Raw genomic sequence first — 21,101 nt, forward strand, 5'->3', positions numbered from 1 at the left:
TAGTCTTAGCCCATGAATTTTAAAATATATAAAATTAAATTTAGGGATTAATTTATAATTTAATATACAATAAAATTATAAAATTTATTATATGCGATAGAATATGAATTTTATGTAAAATATTTTTAGAAATTTAGGGATTAATTTATAATTTAATATACATTTATATTTAAGTAACTACACATTGACGGCACGCCACACCATAGCTGCGTCTTCAACTTGCTCACTTCCATCTAATATAATAACATTATTATCGATAATCATCGAAACACTTAAAATACTATAAAAAAGAAAAAGAAAAAGAAAAAGAAAAAACCAAAACCAAAACCCACATTAATTCAGTCGCTATCTATCCATTTATATGAACTTTGTTTTTTTGTTGAATTTTAACATATCATTATTATTATTATTATTATTATTATTATTATTATTATTATTTTTTGTTGAATTTATTAGTTATGGCAAAATTATTTGGTGGTTAACTTGTACCCAAGTTATAACTTATTTTTGTACAAAAATTTAATTTTATTAAAATTAATAAATTTATGAAGAAATTGATGAGAAAATAAAAATTGGTGATTCATATGGATTCAATTATTAAAGGTTGAGATTTATTATTTATTATAAATTATTTATTTTCATTTCTTCATAACTAAAAACCGACGTGGAAAACCAATCGTGAAAGTGAAAATATCCCATCCCATATGCAAACCCTTACAAAAAAACGCAGCTGCCATTGTCCTATAAAAACCCACTACCCCTTCACTCACTCTAAATACACTTTATAGTAATGGCTTGTTATTTCAGAAGTGGGGTTATCCGGTGGCCGGCGGTGGCGGCGATGGTGGTGGTGGTGGTGGCAGCGGTGATGGGGACGGCGGAGGGGAGGGCGGCGTTTGCATGCGACGGGCAGAATGCGGCGACGAGAAATATGGGGTTTTGTAAGGTCTCGTTGGGGATTGAAGAACGAGTCAGAGATTTGATTGGGAGGTTAACGTTGGCGGAAAAGATAAGGCTATTGGTTAATAATGCCATCCCGGTGCCGAGGCTGGGGATTAGAGGATATGAGTGGTGGTCGGAAGCACTTCATGGCGTTTCCAATGTGGGCCCCGGTACTAAGTTTGGTGGGGCCTACCCTGGCGCCACTAGCTTTCCTCAAGTCATCACCACCGCTGCTTCCTTCAATCAATCGCTTTGGGAGGAGATCGGACGGGTCAGAATTTTCAACCTTTTTTCTTTACATTTTCTATAATATATATATATATATTGAGAAATTATTAAATATATTTTAAATTATTAAATGTTACAAAAGGAAGCCTAAGAATTAAGAAACTACAACCAACGGCCTCATTAATAGTGCAAATTGAAAACCTAGACAATGACGTATAGGTGGTTTCGGACGAAGCGAGAGCGATGTATAACGGAGGAACGGCAGGTCTAACATATTGGAGCCCGAATGTGAACATATTCCGAGACCCACGGTGGGGGCGTGGCCAAGAAACTCCAGGGGAGGACCCGATCTTAGCCGGGAAGTACGCTGCCAGCTACGTCCGAGGGCTGCAGGGGAATGGTCAGGGGAAAAGGCTGAAGGTGGCTGCTTGTTGCAAGCATTACACTGCCTATGATCTTGACAATTGGAATGGAGTAGACCGGTACCATTTCAACGCGAAGGTATGTATTGGGCTTTAGAAAATTCGAGGTCCAAAAGGTCATAATGGGCCGAAGCCCATTTAGAATGTTAATGGGCTTTTTGTGTTGGGTTGGGCAGGTGAGTAAACAGGATTTGGAGGACACTTATAACGTCCCTTTTAAAGCTTGTGTGGTGGAGGGAAAAGTGGCGAGCGTAATGTGCTCTTATAATCAGGTCAACGGGAAGCCGACTTGCGCTGACCCTGATTTACTTAAAAACACCATCCGTGGAACTTGGGGGCTTGATGGGTGAGTTCCTATGGAATTACTGTGCACATCGTCGCACTAGAATTAAATTGTGTTATTTAATTTTGTTTTTTTTTTTAATTAAAAAATTACAATATTGAACTCTCTCTCTCTCTCTCTCTCTATATATATATATATATATATATTTTTTAAATTAAGCTTAAAAAATATTACTTTCTTTATAAATTCCGTTAGGTATATTGTCTCCGATTGCGATTCAGTTGGAGTTATGTACGATAACCAACATTTTACGCGTACGCCCGAAGAAACAGCTGCTTACACTATTAAAGCGGGTAAGTACCCATTGGAACTTGCAGTGAATGGGTTTTTAACTATTATTATTTTTATTATTTTTTTAAGGAATACCCAAAAGATTAACATAGAAATATTAATTAAGAAAAAATATATTTTTTTAAAGAAATAAATGGATCTAATTGTATCAATGGCTTGCAGGCTTGGACTTGGACTGTGGACCATTTTTGGCGGTGCACACAGCCGCAGCCGTCGGAAGAGGACTCCTAAAAGAAGCCGATCTCAACGGCGCCTTAGCTAATTTACTCGCGGTGCAAATGAGGCTCGGAATGTTTGACGGCGAGCCCACGGCCCAACCCTATGGCCACTTGGGCCCAAAAGACGTCTGCACCCCAGCCCACAAACACCTAGCCCTCGAAGCCGCAAGACAAGGCATAGTCCTCCTCCAAAACCGAGCCGCATCCTTACCACTCTCCCCCACACGCCACCGCACTGTCGCAGTGATCGGTCCGAACTCTGACGCCACCGTCACCATGATTGGAAACTACGCTGGCGTGGCCTGCGGATACACTTCGCCGCTCCAAGGAATCTCGAAGTACGCCAAAACCATCCACCAGGAAGGCTGCGCCAACGTGGGGTGTGGCGGAAATCAGCTAATTGCGGCGGCTGAGTCGGCGGCGCGCGCGGCAGATGCGACGGTGGTGGTGGTGGGGTTGGACCAGTCGATTGAAGCGGAGTCTAGGGATAGAAATGGACTGCTTTTGCCTGGATATCAGCAGGAATTGGTTTCGAGAGTGGCGAGGGCTTCTAGAGGGCCGACGGTGCTGGTTTTGATGTCCGGCGGTCCGATTGATGTTACATTTGCAAAAAGTGATCCGAAAATTAGTGCGATTCTTTGGGCTGGGTATCCCGGTCAGGCTGGTGGCGCCGCCATCGCCGATGTGATTTTTGGCGCCATTAATCCTGGTACTAATTCATTTTTCCCTCTGCTATTTTTTATTATTTTATAAATGTTCAATAACGATTTTGTTTGAAATTGTGAAGGGGGGAAATTGCCAATGACTTGGTACCCACAAAGCTACCTAGCCAAGGTCCCAATGACAAACATGGGCCTAAGACCCGACCCATCAACCGGCTATCCGGGTCGAACCTACCGATTCTACAAGGGTCCAGTCGTGTTCCCCTTCGGGTACGGTCTAAGCTATTCAAAATTCACCCACAGCATAGCCGAAGCCCCAAAAGAACTCTCAATTCCTCTCACAAATTTATCTCCCAATCCCAATTCCACCGCCTCTCTCAACGCAATCAAAGTCTCGCACACCGATTGCGCCTCAATCTCCGATCTAGGCCTTCAAATCGACGTCAAAAACATCGGCACTCTCGACGGATCTCACACCGTTCTCGCCTTCGCGACAGCTCCAAACGAGAACTCGTCGCCATACAAGCACTTGATCGGATTCGAAAAGGTTCATATGACAGCCGGATCTCAAAAGCGAATTAGAATCGGAGTTCATGTTTGCGATCATCTTAGCCGAGTCGACCAATTTGGAACTCGAAGAATTCCAACTGGTGAGCACACTCTCCATATTGGAGATCTTACTCATACAATTTCTCTTCACGCCGATTTACAGAATATTAAATTTTGATTAAATTTGGCAAAAATGTTGATGCTGCTGTGCCCTAATTACGATGATTACACAGAATTAAAGTTTTTAAAAAATAATTGTATATGAAATTAAATAGGTCGAAGAAGAAGAGAGAAATTATCGATTGAAAAGAAATTTGGAAGTAATTGTTGTTTGTATTGAAGAATGATTGTGCCTCAATGCAGCAAAATTGCAAGGGGCAATCTATGTAGCTTTGCAAGTGTAAATTTATGATTGAAAAGCAGATTATGCTATTAATAATGAATATGAATTGTTATTATGTTATATTGCCCTTCTCATTTAAGCAATGCTGGAAAGTGTTCTGCATTATTGTGCAATTTAAAAAAAAAAAATTCAAATATATTTCTAATCTCATTATTTTTTTAATAATTGAGTTTAGACTATTTAATGGTAAAGTAAATGTGTAATTATTTCTTCTCTCTCTCTTTTTTTTTTTTTTTAATCTATACTGATAATTACCTTATTCCACCTAACAATCCAAGAAGACGTGTTTATTTTTTGACCATCAATTTCAAAGCTGATTTTTATTTTCGAATTTTGATGATTAAATTTATTTTAAAAAAGGTTCCCGTGTTTGGAGGTTAGTGAGCTTTTTTATTTTATTATTTTGGTTTACTTGAATTTACTATTTTTAATTCGATTGTACCCCGACAACTAAGTTCTTTACATAAATTATCTAATTTTCTTAAATTAATATTATTTGAGAAGATAAGCTCATTGATTTACTCTTCCCAACTAATTTTAGTTGAAATGTATTATTTAAACCATTTTAGATTTTCAAATTTTTTAAAATTAAAAATTAAAATTATGGTACTTTTAAAGCTCAACGTGCCATATCAATTGGGCGGCTAATTGGATTAGTCTTCCGTTGACAAATTTATGAGATTATAAAAAAATTATCGAGTCAAAACACCTTTTATTTATTTTATTTCTTTTAAAGGCCGACAATTATATGGCAAAACTTGACCCTTTTTTTTTTTATTTTTTTTTAATATATATATATATATAGAAGTAAAATAAGCTTCGAAATATAAAGTAATAAATTAATAATAATAATAAATTGAAATGTATATATAACCCCAAATTGATGTTGTTGTAAGTTGAACATATTCTTGTGAGGCATCCTCTTTACTCAACCGCCCGTTATTATTCGTCCCCTTCCACATCTATCCATTTCTCCTTTTTCATTTTCTCTCTCCCTCTCTCTCTCTCTCAAGGTACTTCTCTTTCTCTCTCTAAATTCGCTCTCTGTTTCGCCATGGCTGAACCAGATTTCTTATCAGAACTGGAACGAATTCGATTAATCGATCAAATAGCTTTGAATTTGATTTCAGTTTGATTTCAGAGCGAGTCGATTTCCGTTTCTGTTTATGAATCAGTTTAATTTCTTCATCATTTTCGTGAACTACGGCGGCGTTTTTTTTTTCTGTTCTTGTTAGGAAGTTAGATATGGCGGATCATCAAAGCAAAGGAGGAGAAAATTACTTCCCCTTCCATCAAAACCAGGTACATTCAATTCAATTTATTTGATCTATTTCCTCTTAGATTAAGTCGTTTAAATCTCGTGTTTTCCTCTTTGAAATCTCTATATAAGCATATTGTTGCTTTTTGAAAATTGAGATTACATTTTTAGAATCATTTTCATCTAAACATTATAATTTGTGGCCAAATAAAAGAAAAAACTATTTGTTTAATCAAAACTAAAAACAAATCACATAAACCTGTAGGATCTAAATTTTCATTTTAGACTTCATTTGGTCTACATGTGTGAATCTGTTTATAATGTCTTGAATTTTTAAAAAAGATTTATGATATAAAATCGAAAAATTAAAGATTTATTAATCTACAATTTTTTTTTTTTTTTTAGAATAGAAAACTTCAAAATTAAAATTATAATGATTAACATAAATTTTGTCAATAACTTATTTCCAAGTGTTTTAATTTTTTTTTTAAACATTAATAAAAATATTCAAAATGACTATTTTACTATTGTTTGAATTAAGGAAAAAAAGAAAATAAGAATGAAGTCATTTTCTTTTTGTTTAAGGAAAAAATGCCAAATACATGAGGGCCAATGAAAATTTCGTGGCTTCAGTTAGTGGGCCTCATAAAATCCCTTACGATGGACCCTCCAATTTGCAATTTTCATTTTATTCCGATAAGATTTACATTTCAAAAAATGGCGTTTTTTTTTAATATTATAATCGTTTTTTCCCATTCCCATTTACTCTACCACTTGGTATTTTATAATACGACGTGGTTTGATTTCATCCAAATAATATTATAAATAACAAATAAAAAGATAAAATAAAAACCAAAATATGTGATTGTTTTGTGACAATGCAAGTTTATCATCACCTTAAAATTCAATGTTTTAATTAATACAATGACTTTCCATCTATAAAATAGGCTTTATTATAAAAATGTTATTCCATAGCCCTTTCTTTTCAAATTCAAATTTAATAATTAAGAGAAAGTTTGACATTTTAATTTTAATTTTTAATAATATATATATAATGAAAAAACATTGACATGATGGTTCTTGGGATTTGTTGGGTTTAATCATGGTATTTATAAAACAAGTTGTCTGATTGGCATTGAATTATGAATTACGAGAAGAGAAGAATTGGAAGATAAAAAAGGACCCACGTTTAATAATACAACTTGGGGTTAGGAGGTCAACTCTTTATCAAAGGGAACACTACACACCACATGCCGTTGGATTTTGGACTATTTATTTATTTATTCATTGATTTTTGCTTTCTTTGAATTTGTCGGTTGAGTGAAATTCTTGTTACGTCGTCGTATTGCCATTGTTTTTTCTTTTTCTTTCTGAATTCAATTGTTGTCATAGTTTGCTGTGAAATTACAAATTCGAAAGATAACCACATTGTCATTTTCTACATAAATATATATTTTTATTAAATAACAATCTTGACTTGAAAAACGGATAAAATAAACTTTTTCCTCTTAAAGTAAAGATATTGGTTGCTTCCTGTAAAGAGCGAGTTTGAGTTTCTTGACGTTAAAGTCACGGTACCAATATTCTTGTTTGAAAATGTTTTTGGAGTAATAATTTCAGACGGAATGCTTTTCCACGTATATATTTTCCAATAATTTTTTTAATTAAAAAAAAAAAAAATCATAGTTAGTGGTGCGCTAGCTTAATAAATATTATTGAGGCTTTTTGGTATAAAATAAAACAAATACAGGAAGCTCCCGCAGTAAGTGGAAACAGATACGGAGGACTTGCTCCAAAGAAGAAGCCATTGATTTCAAAGGTAATGAATGATTATTTATTATTATTATTTTTTTAACTTTAATGATATGAAAGTCTCAATTTTAAACATCGACCTGAATTATTAATGCCTCTTGTAACTTCGGTCTATGTTAGGACCACGAACGTGCCTTCTTTGATTCGGCGGATTGGGCCTTATGCAAGGTACTTTTTCATACAACCCTTACAAAATAATAATAATAATAATATTAATAATTTATTAGATATAAAATTGATTTTTTTTATAAATTTAATTTAATTTATGATAGATTCGTAAATTTTAAAAAATAGGAGTATATATTAGACATAAAAATAAAAGTTTTAAATTAATAAACTATTTATTATGGCCTCCCAAATAGCAAGGGGCAGGGCTTTGTAACAGCGTGGCCGTAGAGAAACTACAGCCTAAGCTACAGGTACAGTTAAATTTTTGCATTATTTTCTCAAATAATTTACGTTTTAAATTTATATGCCAAATTTGCCCTTACTTTTCCTTCTAATTACCAGAGGACCCCAAAGCCACAGCTTCCACCAAGGAGGCCGGTCTGCACATTCGAGAAGGGCAATATCGTAAGGAAAAAGAAATCCGATTTAAATCTCTAATTATTATTTTGGCTGAAGTAATTTTTCACTTTGGTTTTTTATGGTAACGCAGGTTGAATAGTTAATTAAAAGGCAATGTGAAATGTGTGGCAGTAAAAAGGTCCTCGGAAGGATTGATTTAACTGTGCAATTTTTAGCAGCTAAATTAATTCTGAATGACCCAACTTATTTTCTTAAATGAAGGTTGTTGAAATCATTTGTATTATTGGAATCAAATTTGATTTGGATATTAAATCATCAATCTCTCAATGCTTAATTTACTCAACTTGGTTCTAGTTAGTTGATTTAATCAAATTCTTGATTTAAGATAAATAAGTTTATCCAAACAATGAAGAATCATAATTTCTTGATATATTAAAATGTAATAATAATATTTACATTTCAACACGAGATTTGTGTCCATTTTATTGTTTTTTTTTTTAATGTCTGTTATTGCACGTTTAAATCATTATTTACAAAATAGGAGGAAATACGTAACAACCTTAATTACTGCTAGCAAATATTGTCCATTTTGATTTATTAGGTATCGTCGCTAGCCTCACAATTTTAAAACGTGTCTCCTAATGAGAAGTTTCCACATCATATAAGGAATGTTTCGTTTTTTTCTCAAACCAACGTGAGATTTCACAATCCACTTCCTTGAAGGCAAGTGGAAGAGGTTTCTAGACCTTATAAGAATGTTTCATTTTTCTCTCAAACCGTTGTGGGATCTAACCATCCACCCCCTTGAGGAAGGCAAGTGGAAGAGGTTTCTAGACCTTATAAGAATGTTTCATTTTTCTCTCAAACCGTTGTGGGATCTAACCATCCACCCCCTTGAGGGCTAGCGGAAGAGGTTTTCACATCTTATAAGGAACGTTTCGTTTTTCTCTCAAACCGATGTGGGATCTCACAATCCCTCCAGAGTTTCCACACCTTATAAGAAATGTTTCGTTTTTCTCTAAAACCCACATGAGATTTCACAATCCACTTTCTTGGGGGGCTAGCGGAAGAGGTTTCCATACTTAGAAAGAATCTTCCGTTTTTCCTCTAAAACTAACATGGGATCTCACAATCCACCCCCTTGAGGGCCGTGGAATAGGATTCCACACCTTATAAGGAATGTTTCTTTTTTCCTCTCAAACTGACGTGGGATCTCACAATTCATCCCTTGAAGGCTAGCATTTTTGCTAGCATATCTGCTAGTGGTGGACTTGAATTGTTACAATATCGCTGTCAGCCAGACACACTTGAAAACCGTAAAGTTGACGACGATACATAACGAGCCAAAATTAACACTATCTACTATCGATGGAATTAGACTCGAACAATCCGTTGAAACTTCGTAAGGTTTAATTGGAACAAGAGTTTTGGTGAATTAGTTCAACTTCTTCTCTGCCATTCTCTTAAATTTCTCACCATTTCCCTTCTCTTACCAAACCCATCTGCTTTGTTATCTCAAAGGTCTTTTGTTCATCCCTCCAAGCTAATGATCCAATCAGATTATATAGATGAAAAGCTCAGAATTTGTATCTATGTTTTGTTCTTCCCAAACATCAACTATGCCTCTCGTCTTCTTTCCTTTCCCTAGAATATCCATTTCAGCTGTTGCCCTCTTCTACCTTCTTACTTCTTCTTATTTGTACGGTAATGTAGCATTAAACCTACTACCAAATATAATCTAATATTTTATTAATAATTATCTAAATTAATGTTTTTTTTTTTTTTTTGCAGGAAAAGGAGACGACGCCGAGGGTGTTGCATCAAGCGGTTTTGTCGGTTACGAGGATCCACCCGAGATTGTTGCCAAAGCATTACTATGCTTCAATGATAAATATGTACGTCACACATAGAACACACCTTTTTTTTAATATTATTTTTATGTAAAAATAGTCTTAAGTAGAAACTATTATAATAGAATGGAAGAGTATTTAAAGTAACTAAACTTCGGATTAGATTAAATGTTTAAATTGGTAAAAGTAATTTTTTTAGCATCGGAATTTACCATGGAAGTAAAAACAGATATACAGCGCGTGTGAAGAATCGTATAGATTAAAGGCGAGTGGGAATGTGGAAGTCCCACTGGAAAGAACAGAAGAATACTGCAACGGGCCGTGTTTGGGTGAAACGCACTTAGTGCTTGATTGCATTGACGGCATTTTTAGCAATTTCTTGTTTTACAATAAGGCCACGTTGCAAGATGTTAGGGACACCATCCACGCTGGATGTGGCTATGGCCCTCAAAGAGGTTCTATTTATTTAATTAAATTCTAATTTCATCAACTAATTCATCTTTTTAATTTTGTATTCCATAATTATTTATAATTATTTATTTTTTTAAAACAACTAAAATTGTGTTGATGCAGGAAACTTCGACGTGTTGGAGCACATAAGAGCTGAAACAGGCAAAGCGTGGAGGGCTTCGAATAAGACCGTTATTGGATTTAGCTTTATTATTTTGAGCCTTTTTAGCTTATTCCTTTGAAATTCCATTATTATTATATAATTATCGAGAAAAGCTATGTATTTAATTTCATAATTTATCTTATGTAACAAATAGTGCTAATCATTATTATTATCTTAAGATATATATATTATCAATTAAGACATTTAGTGTTCAAATTATTTTTATATGTTATATGTTATTGAATATGAACTAATTTTTAAAATTGTAAAGTGCCTAAATCAATAAAAATATATTTGAATTTTGCACTTGGTTTTAAAATTAAAATAAAAAATAAAAAATATATTTATTAGTAAAGATTGGGGTATTTTTAAAAGTTTTTGAAAATTGTGAGAGTATTATTGAATTTTTCAAAATTAAAAAATATTTTTTTAGAAATTATTTGTAGCGTTATTTATTTATTTAGCATTTTTAAATATATGTAAGGCTAAATATAAAAGAAAAGCGAAAACTTGACGGCCAAAGCCCCGAGCCCCCTCCTCCACGGTTGCACTTCATCATGTCGACATTAGAGTCCCAGTTTCAACTTCAATTTCACGGCCCCGCATTCAATCTTCGCGCTTAAGCAAATATATGTTATACGAGATTCCTATTCGTTCTTTGGAAGATTTCTACTGGGAGTTCATCAAATTGATTGCTAGCTTCGATGAAGATCAACATCGATAGGGAGGCGCGGAAAGTTGGGGTTGATAATCGAATTCCCCTTCGGAATTACTATCGGATCGCCGATAATCTCCTAAAACAGGTAATCATTTCGGGAACTTTCTTCTCGATTATTCTGATTGATTATTGATGCTGAAATGTTAATGTTTAATGTTTAATTTGAGGTTTTGTTAGTTTCCATTTCTTCATCTGCGTGGTTGTTGAAGTGATTTTGATTGCAGTTTTTTTTACTGGTGGTTTAGGTATTAGAATTGTCCTCTCGTTGTATTTTGATGTCATTGTGTTGTTTTCTTGAAATGGCAGGCTAATATTTATCGGGAGGAGAATAATATTGTGGATTTGTTCATTATACTTCTTAGGTTTTCAAGGTAAGGGCCTAGTTGATGCTTGTATTTTCCATTGCTCACGGATGTTGATTCTTGGTGTAGGAAACTCAATTCTCAACTTGTTCTTATTTTCTCAGCTTGGTTTCTGAAACTATACCACGGCATCGTGATTACCTAGCTTTTTTCCCAAAGGAAAAGATATTTTATAAGAAGGTGAGTTAAAATTCAATATCTCTGTTCTTTTGCAATGAATGGTATGTGAATGTTGTGTCATTTTATTTTATGTTGTCCTACCAGAAACTGTTGAGTGTAGTAGATGAACTTGAGTCCTTGAAGCCCGAATTTGATCGCCGAGTAAATGAACTGGAGAAAGTGTATGGACGGTCTCGTCTTCCTCCACCTGATGAGCAGGAAATAGTTTCAAACAGTCGTCGGCCATCTCCCTATGTGAATGGAAAATTTTCATTAATCTTGGATCAAAAGCAGGTATCAACTCTAAATGTTTGATATGATACTTTCTTCTCGTGTAACTGTATCACTAATCAATGAAATTCCCACCAATAATTTAGAGTTTTTATTTACTTCTTGTCTTTTGCAGTTTTTATTTTTTGATTATTTACTGTTATCTTGTGATTTCACTCTACTGATACACAGCCTCCCCAATCCTCTTAAATTCTCAGCATGCCAATTTACAACCACAATCTTCATTGAGGTATAATGACGACCGAGGTCTAGTTTCACAATCAAGTTCTGTAAGGATTGAGAATAAGTTCTCAAATCTGTGAGTATACATTTTTCCCATTTATTTCGTACATGTTTATATCAATCCGTTAGCGGCGTAGTAGTCCCTACTCATGATAATGTAGGGAGATAAATCATTCCAATATTTATATTTTAGTGTAAGCTAGAAGAAGGTGATCTTGTAGTTCAAGTAGCTAGTTAGAGAGTAGAAGACAGAAAATAAGAAAGTATATTGACGACATCAGAGTTCTTCTGCATCTGGTCTCAAGATTGAATAGAAAGACGGTGTTAGTATAAGGGCTTAAGAATACAATTCTAGGCGTGCTCATCTAGTCTCTAGTTCTTATGAACATGAACAAATGGATCTGATAATTAGTGCTGGGATTACACAGGTCTATCAATGTACCGCTTCCCAAACCCGAAACTTTGTCTAGACATTCTATTTTGGGTCCCAATGGTCTTCAGGGCCAATGGAAGGGACCGAGTACAGACAAGGTGAGTTTTGTGCGTTCTTTTTTTATGTTGTTTTCTTCTGTTTCTGTCTACTATGAAATCCATTCACAGGATAATCTTTTTGTTCTGTCAGATTCTCTATCCAAGAAATCAGGATTATACTTCTGAAGATTCAAGGTCAGAGTCATGTTTAATGTGTATTAGTATCTGAGGATTTACACTTTTTTTTTGGTCTTCTGTGTTTTGAGTAACCTTCCTGATAACGAAAGCTTAATGTGATCAATATTTTGATTTTTCTGTTTCAGTTTTTCTCTGATAATGTTTTCTTGAAAATTTATCTGGATCTTTCAAATTCTTGCAGACTGAATCAAATTGAACAATGTGATCTAGTGGCACAAAAAGATGGTGGTCCAGGAGGTGTTACGTCGATGATGGAGTCGGTACTCTCGCTAGACGATGGCCTTTGGCCTCATCCTGCAGACATGTCTACTCCTCCATTGATAACAGAAGTAAGGGAAGATCCTTTCACATTGGTCAAACAGCCTTCTCCTCCTCCTGTTCTTGCTAAGGTTCAGCAGGAATATGCGACGATTCCCCCATCTAAAGTTGCGGATCCAAGGCCTGGAGTGGCAAAACAATCACAGGATGGACCTGAGTTTCAACATTTACACATTGTAGGCCTTCTCTCTGATTTTCGTATATAACTTCCGAAAGCAATTAATTATTCACCTATTTCCTTTGCTATGTAGCATCCTTTTGTCACTTCATTTTTATAAATGTGTATATCTTCCAATATGATATTGTTTGCTTTTACTGTTTGCCGCAGCCAGTAAAAATGCTGGATGATTTCTTGAGATTGGCCCGAGAAAATACAAATAAGAATCTGGAGACTTGTGGTGTTTTAGCTGGCTCACTGGTAAGAACAAATTAATGGTTTATTGCAAATTTGTAAAGATTCTCTAGTTTTGTTCTCATACTTCATCATATATTTGCAGAAAAACAGGGTTTTTTACATATCTACGCTCATAGTCCCGAAGCAAGAATCAACATCAGATTTCGTAAGAATATAATTACTTTTCATCTGTTTCAAGTTAAAGTTAGAAATTCCTTCCACGCCGTTGGTTTTCACTGCTCTTGAATGTTTGGTTTTCATTTTGACTGCTACTTGAAGTATGTTTGAGTTTTAATTGTTTTACATTATACGTACATTCCTATGCTATTGGTTCATATATGGTTATAACTGACTTGAGGGTTCGTTAGCTACCACTGTTGTCTTCAATCAAATACTCATTCTATCTTTTTTTTTTTTTTTTTAAAAAAATATTCAGTGCCAAACGTTGAATGAGGAGGAAATATTTGAAGTTCAAGACAGATTATCACTTTTCCCTCTTGGTTGGATCCATGTAAGCTTTCTGGCTCTTTATGCAATAGATGGTTTATGATTATAGAATTTGGGACACCAAATTATAAATATTATGTTGATTACTCGACTTCTCTGCATAAATAGTTTAGTTTTGTCTTTAATATTCATTGCACTTTCTGACACTGCTAGAACAGAAGATGAATTGCTGTAATATTATTGCACGTGCAAGAATATTCCAATCTAGATAGACATTTGAGAGGCCTGACGTTCTAACCTTACACCAAAAATGACCCTTTTCAAGATCAACCACATAAGCAACGAAACTACGTATAACCTTCCTAAGCAACGAAACAAGCATTCTTTATAGTCAATAAGCTTTGTTTATTTCACTTCAGTTGACTTGCTAAGTAGTGATGTCTTGAGATGGATGCTCTTAACAAAACTGAAAAGCAGAAGAGCTGGATGTAACATCCATTATATTTGTTCTTGAGAATATCGGAATTTTTGGCTTTTAACGTTTCTGTTCAGCTCGTATTATTTACTGAAATACGAAAACTTCTGTTTTACATGTCTCTGATTCTTGTTTGATTTTCAGACACACCCATCACAAACGTGTTTCATGTCATCTGTGGATTTGCACACACATTACTCGTACCAGGTAATATAACAATTCTACTAATTTTTGTTTTTTGTTTTTTGTTTTTTTATCCCTAGTGTCCTATCACAGAATATGTTTAGTTTCTTTTGGCTCTTTTTAAGGAGATTTTGGCTTTTCCAGATTATGCTACCAGAAGCTATTGCAATCGTCATGGCTCCTACGGATGAATCAAGGTGTTTTCCCCCTCCCCTCCATTCCTTCAACAACTCTTGAGTAGTATCATTTGTTAACATATTCCAATGCTGTTGCAGTCCATATGGAATATTTCATCTGTCCGATCCAGGTGGTGTGTCGGTCATCCGCAACTGCCAACAGCGCGGGTTTCATCCCCATGAGGAGCCTGAAGATGGGAGTCCACTCTATGAGCACTGCTCTCATGTTTTGATGAATCCCAACTCGAAGTTTGACGTTATTGATCTAAGGTAAGATCTTGATTGCTGACACTATTTATAAGGGAACTTGTATAGCACCTCGAGAATGAGTACCTTAAACTTCGCCCCAACGACAGCTCTGTAAATTTTGTAATTTGCAAATCCAGTTGAGTTACTGCCATTGTTGGGAGAGTTCAGGCTGTGGCCATGATTGGCTTCCCTTCGTTGAAAGAATAGCGTTGGCTATATAGTGTAGATGATAACTTCATTTCATTTTAATTCTGCTGTGGACGTTATTTGTGATATTATATTATTTTAATGTTAATACGTCTCTACTCTCCCGAGTCTCCCGATATTATATTATTTCTTTCAACATTAATGAAAGAGATTTTGAATATATATATATATATATATATTTACATGTTGGCTTTTAAGTTTAGCTTTCATCATTAATTTAATGAATTTGATTAATTGGCAAATCAACCATTGGAAGACGTGGCGCCACAGATTTTGGACAGCTGTAGGGACCGTAGACATCCACGAGGTTTCATAATTTTATACGTAATTATTCATAAATGGTTAAAGCTTATGGTCTATATAATTTCAAACCCATTTGCCTAATTAGAATGGAAATAGGAGAAAATTAAACTACAGAATGAGGACCACATTCTAAATATTGCATTTTTTAATATATAAAATAACTGAACAAAAGAAGTATAAGAATTATTAATATATATTATGCAGGGGATGAACAATAAGTTTAAATGATGCAACAATTAATAATAAATAATAAAAAATGAAGTTTGTGGATTGAAAATAATCTTCGATCTTATAAGTAGTATGCCGATTCAACGACCATATATATGAGATTACATATATTAATAGTATTTTTTTATTTCTTTTTTGAAAAATCTTTAAATTTTTTTTGATATATAAGTAAATATTTTATACATTTTAAATGAATTAAAATACTTATGGTAGTATTATATTCATATTAGGTTACATTTTGTTTATGATGATTCATCTGTTTGAAGTCAAACTAATAAATATGTGAAATATTGATACGTCCACTAATATTCAATTCCTAAGCTTAAAATAAACGATTTTATAATTTGAAAAGAAAATTTAAAAATATAATTTGAAGTTGACGTGGAGGGATCTTCAATGTCAAATTGGAATTAAATCAAATTCCAAAGGGCAAAAATGACATTTTACAAGCTCTTTTCAATTTTAGGCTCTCTTAGCTTCATTATAACTGCCTTATATAATATAGAATAGGCCCATAGTCGTAGGCTTATGTACTGTGGTACTGCTCCCTATGCCATTCACGAGCATTTCCACTATTTTAGAGAGAGAATTTAGAGAGAGAGAGTGATCTTCCATTCACAAAGCAGGTTGTGAAGGAAGATGTGCGAGTCTATATAAGGCGTTGAGAGATAATTCAACTGATCTCTTTCAGGCAAGTGTCTGTTCATGAGGATGGGGAGAACACCGTGCTGTGAGAAGGAAGGGCTGAGAAGAGGCCGCTGGACGGCGGTGGAAGACAATAAACTGAGGAAGTATATCGAAGCGAACGGAGAAGGTTCGTGGAGATTGTTGCCGAAGAATGCTGGTGAGATTGATTTCGATTTGATATTTGTTTTTTTTTTTTTTTTTTTTTTTTTGTGCGATTAAGTACTGCGATTCTTCTGGTTCTGTCTGAGATTTTGAATTGATTTGGCTTCTTCTGGTTCTGTCTATGATTACGAATTGGTCCTGAATATGTGTGTGTGTGTGTGAACATTTAGGACTGTTGAGATGTGGAAAGAGTTGCAGGTTGCGATGGATTAATTACTTGAGAGCGGATTTGAAGAGAGGGAATATCACTCAACAAGAAGATGAAACTATTCTCAAATTGCACACGACTTTCGGCAATCGGTTCGTTTCTCTCTCCTTTTTTTTTTTCTTCTCACAATTAAGATTGATTGCGAGGAAGCATTGCAGTTTTCAAACATATTTTTACACCTTGATTTCAAACATAGTTTTCCACTTTAATTTCTAACATAGTTTTACTCCTCGATAATAAAGTTTAATCGGAGTATATAATCTCAAATAAACGCAATTTGTATGAGTAAATCACCATTTGAAGCTTCACAACTGACCTCGTGTTTTGTTATTCTCTTCTTCTGCTTGATCATCACAATCATTTTATAGCACATTTGAAATTTTAATTTATTTATTTATTTTTGTATTCTCTTCTTTTGTGATTTTATTTCTTTTCCTCTTGTAATTTTCATTTTAAGCTCCACAATTGACTCCTGCTGTGCTGTTCTTGTCTACATCATTCTTTTCCTCATCCTCATAATGATTTTCTGTTTGGCACGTTCGAACTTTTATTTTTATTTTATTTTTTCTCCTTTTCTGATTTTCTCGCCTTTTTCTTTTTCCTTTTAATTTCATTTGATGCTTCTCCAACTGACTTCGGCTTTGTGTTCTTGTCCACATCGTTCTCTTCTTGATCATCACAATCCTTTTTTCGTCTTTTCTTTTCCTTTTAATTTCATTTGATGCTTCTCCTCGTGACTTCGGCTCTGTGTTCTAGTCCACGTCGTTCTCTTCTTGATCATCACAATCCTTTTTTTCATCTTTTTTTTTTCCTTTTAATTTCATTTGATGCTTATCCAACTGACTTCGGCTTTGTGTTCTTGTCCGCATCGTTCTCTTGTTGATCATCACAATCCTTTTTTCGTATATTTTTTTTCCTTTTAATTTCATTTGAAGCTTCTCAAACTGACTTCGGCTTTGTGTTCTTGTCCACATCGTTCTCTTGTTGATCATCACAATCCTTTTTTCGTCTTTTTTTTTCCTTTTAATTTCATTTGATGCTTCTCCAACTGACTTCGCTTTTTATTCTTGTCCACATCGTTCTCTTCTTGATCGTCACAATCCTTTTCTTTGAGCACATTTGAACTTTTTATTTATTACTTTTTTCTTTATCATTGTGATTTCATAATATTTTTATGTATACTAAATCCAGATTAATGACTAACACATAGTATTGAAGAATTCTAGTCAAAATTAACAACAGAAAAGAAAAGGAAATAGACAAAAAAGAAAAATGTTAAGAACACGGAATGTTAATTTTGTTATTGGTTTAAATGAAATTATTCTTTCTAAAAATAAGCTTTTGCTTGATAATTTTGTTTCTGTGTTGGAATACTATTTTGTTTGTAACTTGAGTTATTTGAGGCTCTAGGCTTTCAAGTGTTTGAAATTTAGTTTTTATTCTTTTAATAAGTCTTAAAATTAGTGTCTAGCATTTTTTTTATGATTAATTTTTATTTTAATAAAATTTTAAAATGAATATATTTTAGGTATCCACCACAACTTATTAGTTATTATAATGAAATTATTCTCTCTAAAAAAAAAAGGAGTTTTTGCCTGTTAATTTTTGTTTTCTATTGGTCAGAATACTATTTTGCTTCGTAACTTGTTTTTATTTTAATTTATAGTTTTTCTTGAAATTTACTTCTTATTCATTTAGTAAATCTTCATATTAATATATTATTAATTTTTTTTATTTTATAAATTTAGATTTTCTGTGCTTCTTTTCTGAACTTTTGAAATATATTTCAATATCTCTTTCGTTGAAAAGAGATTATTATTATTATTAATATTATTATTTTGCTGAATTTAATAAAAAAAAATTAACTTGAAACTTATTTAGAATATATTAATTTTAAGGTTTTTAAAAAATGGAATAAGTTTGGCTATTTAAAAGTGACTAAAATGAGAAGATTGTCTCGGTATAATTGGAGATACGTTACACTTTGATAATAATTGTCTGAAATATTAACAAAGATAATAAAATAATTATTTTAAAGAGGCACGACCACGCGTAACGCACTGTCCATGTAGTGCCATTTCAATTCCCCTTTTCTGTTGTCCTCACGGGACTGACGTTGGAAAGGACACATCGCTTTCATTCTCTTTCCACTGACGTGTCTTATCATTCTCCTTTAAATAAACAAAAGCGTCATTACAGGTTTTTAATTTTAATTTTCTCTTTTAATAATTGTTGGTTTTTTAGTATTATTTCAATTTTCCGAGTTTTTATATTTTAATTTAAAATTTTCTATTTTAGTAATTATTGGTTGTTTTAGTATTATTTCAATCTTCCACGTGCATAGTTCATTCATGGAAGCCAGCCCATTAAACCATAGTGGCCCCTTGTTTTAGTTAGATGAGTAAATGATCTAGAAATCTTAGTATTAAATGTAAGTTACCACACTGCCATTTATTTTACTTTATTTTATTTTAATTCATTTTGGCCATACTGCATAGTATTAAATGCAAGTTACCATACCGCATAGTGGCCCCTTGATTTAGTTAGTTATTATTATTCACCGTTATAATATATTATCACATAGTGTTGATGATTGGTGTTTCAGTTACATGGCGAAACCTAGAAGGTACCCTTCATTACTATTTATTTCTCTTCTAATTTTTAGATTTTAAAATTTTAATTTATAACATAACTATTTATTTCTCTTCTAATTTTTAGATTTTTAAAATTAAATTTATATAATACCATTTTCTCGGTGTTTATGTATGTATGGTAGTCTGTTTGTAGTGGAAAGGAGTATTCATAGTTTTATCAACTTGGGAATAATTATTACACACTAACAATTATTAAACTAAAAATTATTCTTTAATTGCATATTAACATCAAATTAACATTAGAGGTCATATTAGAGTGTTTTCAGAAATTATTGAATGCTAATTATTAGTAAACTGGTGTGACTATGCGTAAATTGATAGACGCATGTGTAGGTATCTCGGCAGCTAATTTTTTTTAGGACTATCGAAAATGATTACAATATTTGGAGCACCATCTTGAATCTGTCGTTTTCTATGTTTTGCCTTATTTCGAATCAAACAAACTTTTTCTCAAACTTTATTGCGTTTTTTTCCTTTGGTTTGTCATTTTATAAAAAAAAAATTTCATTAGTACGTTTTTCTTGGCTCACATTTTTTTGAAAGTAGGGGGGTTGTTAATTCAATAATATCATTGTTTGCATTTTAAAAATGTTCTCTCCCAAAGTTCTCTCATCTCATTACTGCCCAACTTTTCTTTCCCTAGAATAAAATTCCCTCTACTGCTTTTCCCCTCCAACTTTTTGAATAATAAAAACCCTCAAACTTTTCTCCCTATATCTACCTTCTCTACTTATATAATGTAGTCTATATGATTTGAAAAAAAAGTATTAAATTTAGTTCATACAGGTTAGAATCTCTGTTTAATAAAGCATCATAAATTTGGTTTTGCAATATACTCTCTATTAGTAGTTTCTAGCATCCAAGTAAGAAAACGCTTTAAAAAATCATAAGGATTAAGTTCTAACTTTCTCCAAACCATAATCAAATTTGTAATTTACCCATTATTTTAAAATTAGAAGACATACCCTTGCCCCTTATTTCCAATACCAATTTCCAATTATGTATTGTTCTTGAAGGTGGTCTCTTATTGCTGGACATTTACCCGGGCGAACAGATAACGAAATAAAAAACTACTGGAATTCTCGTTTGAGTAAGAAAATTTACAGTCCCACCGGCAAAAAAGATGCTCCTGAAAGCGCCGATCTTTCAAAGAGAAGCACCCCAGGCCGACCAAAAAAATCAGCCATACTAAAAAAGAACAAGAAACAAACTACCCCACGTGAAAGTTCCCAATCTAATTCCATAGCAAAAGTAGCACTTCTCGACGCAGGAAGCACATCTCGATTGGAAGGTGCGGAGAAGGAACCAAGTAAAAGCGATGAGGAGGAAAAGAAAGAAACCAGTAACGCAGCTATGATGGATCCAAAAGTAGAGGAAAAGGAAACTTGGGAACTGGGATCAAATGAATTGATCGATGAAACAATAAAAGGTATCGACGAGAGAGAAAATAGTGTTTGGAGTTCAAATATAGAGAGCGAGGAGTTGTACTACTCTTCTTCTGCGTGGGCTTCATCAATCAATTCCAATTTCAACAGCGAATGGCTCAATTGGAACTGGGAAGATGACGGGGGGGTCTTAGGCCAGAATTTCAAAGAACCATCATCTTGGTTTTATTGGGCGAATACCAATGGGAAAGGAGAAGAATGTCTTTGAAATGTTGCCCAATATTTTTATTCCTATAGGTAATCTCTCTAAAATTTACTGTAATAAGGCCAGTGACTAAGGCTAGTAGATTATAATTCATCTAAAACTTGAAGCCGAAGAAAAAGAAAAAGCCCATTCTCAATAATTTTCAGCCCTACGGTATCTCCCCCTCCCTAACTAAAAAGACACCAAAAAAAAGACTATTAAATGACGCCTAATGGTTCAG

The 21,101-nt window shown here is 33.7% G+C and overlaps 5 protein-coding genes across 6 annotated transcripts; all 5 read left to right on the forward strand.

Moving 5' to 3' along the window:
• The first annotated feature begins 708 nt into the window (after positions 1-708).
• Positions 709-4,118, forward strand: LOC111778595 (beta-D-xylosidase 1). Its single transcript, XM_023658510.2, has 6 exons — positions 709-1,213; positions 1,390-1,671; positions 1,769-1,938; positions 2,131-2,228; positions 2,389-3,153; positions 3,232-4,118. The coding sequence occupies exons 1-6, from the start codon at positions 791-793 to the stop codon at positions 3,831-3,833; spliced, it is 2,340 nt and encodes a 779-aa protein (XP_023514278.2). The 5' UTR covers positions 709-790; the 3' UTR covers positions 3,834-4,118.
• Positions 4,119-4,945: 827 nt separating this feature from the next.
• LOC111778598 (uncharacterized) lies at positions 4,946-7,999 on the forward strand. Of its 2 annotated transcripts, XM_023658512.2 has the most exons (7): positions 4,951-5,071; positions 5,294-5,360; positions 7,067-7,135; positions 7,249-7,296; positions 7,491-7,547; positions 7,639-7,701; positions 7,787-7,999. In XM_023658512.2, exons 2-7 carry the CDS (start codon positions 5,304-5,306, stop codon positions 7,793-7,795), a joined length of 303 nt encoding a protein of 100 aa, XP_023514280.2. In that variant the 5' UTR covers positions 4,951-5,071; positions 5,294-5,303; the 3' UTR covers positions 7,796-7,999. The 2 variants fall into 2 exon arrangements, with proteins under 2 accessions (XP_023514281.2, XP_023514280.2); XM_023658513.2 differs by lacking the exon at positions 7,491-7,547 and having other exon boundaries at positions 4,946-5,071.
• Positions 8,000-9,176: 1,177 nt separating this feature from the next.
• LOC111778597 (uncharacterized) lies at positions 9,177-10,270 on the forward strand. Its single transcript, XM_023658511.2, has 4 exons — positions 9,177-9,360; positions 9,448-9,551; positions 9,736-9,961; positions 10,080-10,270. The coding sequence occupies exons 1-4, from the start codon at positions 9,225-9,227 to the stop codon at positions 10,196-10,198; spliced, it is 585 nt and encodes a 194-aa protein (XP_023514279.2). The 5' UTR covers positions 9,177-9,224; the 3' UTR covers positions 10,199-10,270.
• Positions 10,271-10,618: 348 nt separating this feature from the next.
• On the forward strand, positions 10,619-15,079 carry LOC111778594 (AMSH-like ubiquitin thioesterase 3). Its single transcript, XM_087119336.1, has 14 exons — positions 10,619-10,922; positions 11,144-11,208; positions 11,304-11,379; positions 11,464-11,652; positions 11,847-11,947; positions 12,300-12,402; positions 12,494-12,537; positions 12,722-13,034; positions 13,187-13,276; positions 13,356-13,418; positions 13,689-13,763; positions 14,319-14,381; positions 14,502-14,554; positions 14,633-15,079. The coding sequence occupies exons 1-14, from the start codon at positions 10,824-10,826 to the stop codon at positions 14,805-14,807; spliced, it is 1,509 nt and encodes a 502-aa protein (XP_086975462.1). The 5' UTR covers positions 10,619-10,823; the 3' UTR covers positions 14,808-15,079.
• Positions 15,080-16,043: 964 nt separating this feature from the next.
• Positions 16,044-21,020, forward strand: LOC111778593 (uncharacterized). The gene is made up of 3 exons (XM_023658508.2): positions 16,044-16,364; positions 16,540-16,669; positions 20,248-21,020. The coding sequence occupies exons 1-3, from the start codon at positions 16,226-16,228 to the stop codon at positions 20,882-20,884; spliced, it is 906 nt and encodes a 301-aa protein (XP_023514276.2). The 5' UTR covers positions 16,044-16,225; the 3' UTR covers positions 20,885-21,020.
• Positions 21,021-21,101: the final 81 nt, after the last annotated feature.

This window comes from Cucurbita pepo, chromosome 17, assembly GCF_057944985.1.
Source record: "Cucurbita pepo subsp. pepo isolate OVF chromosome 17, ASM5794498v1, whole genome shotgun sequence".
Taxonomy (NCBI): Eukaryota; Viridiplantae; Streptophyta; class Magnoliopsida; order Cucurbitales; family Cucurbitaceae; genus Cucurbita; species Cucurbita pepo.

Bases quoted from the DNA above. Each gene is read 5' to 3' on its own strand.
- LOC111778595 (XM_023658510.2), top strand. From the start codon at position 791: ATGGCTTGTTATTTCAGAAGTGGGGTTATCCGGTGGCCGGCGGTGGCG. The intron at 1,214-1,389 runs GTCAGAATTTTC...AATGACGTATAG, and splicing joins TTTGGGAGGAGATCGGACGG to GTGGTTTCGGACGAAGCGAG. The intron at 2,229-2,388 runs GTAAGTACCCAT...AATGGCTTGCAG, and splicing joins TGCTTACACTATTAAAGCGG to GCTTGGACTTGGACTGTGGA.
- LOC111778598 (XM_023658512.2), top strand. From the start codon at position 5,304: ATGGCGGATCATCAAAGCAAAGGAGGAGAAAATTACTTCCCCTTCCAT. The intron at 7,136-7,248 runs GTAATGAATGAT...GGTCTATGTTAG, and splicing joins AGAAGCCATTGATTTCAAAG to GACCACGAACGTGCCTTCTT. The intron at 7,297-7,490 runs GTACTTTTTCAT...CCTCCCAAATAG, and splicing joins CGGATTGGGCCTTATGCAAG to CAAGGGGCAGGGCTTTGTAA.
- LOC111778597 (XM_023658511.2), top strand. From the start codon at position 9,225: ATGAAAAGCTCAGAATTTGTATCTATGTTTTGTTCTTCCCAAACATCA. The intron at 9,552-9,735 runs GTACGTCACACA...AAGTAAAAACAG, and splicing joins TATGCTTCAATGATAAATAT to ATATACAGCGCGTGTGAAGA. The intron at 9,962-10,079 runs GTTCTATTTATT...GTGTTGATGCAG, and splicing joins TGGCTATGGCCCTCAAAGAG to GAAACTTCGACGTGTTGGAG.
- LOC111778594 (XM_087119336.1), top strand. From the start codon at position 10,824: ATGAAGATCAACATCGATAGGGAGGCGCGGAAAGTTGGGGTTGATAAT. The intron at 11,653-11,846 runs GTATCAACTCTA...TTAAATTCTCAG, and splicing joins TAATCTTGGATCAAAAGCAG to CATGCCAATTTACAACCACA. The intron at 12,538-12,721 runs GTCAGAGTCATG...AAATTCTTGCAG, and splicing joins TATACTTCTGAAGATTCAAG to ACTGAATCAAATTGAACAAT.
- LOC111778593 (XM_023658508.2), top strand. From the start codon at position 16,226: ATGAGGATGGGGAGAACACCGTGCTGTGAGAAGGAAGGGCTGAGAAGA. The intron at 16,365-16,539 runs GTGAGATTGATT...GTGAACATTTAG, and splicing joins ATTGTTGCCGAAGAATGCTG to GACTGTTGAGATGTGGAAAG. The intron at 16,670-20,247 runs GTTCGTTTCTCT...TTGTTCTTGAAG, and splicing joins CACACGACTTTCGGCAATCG to GTGGTCTCTTATTGCTGGAC.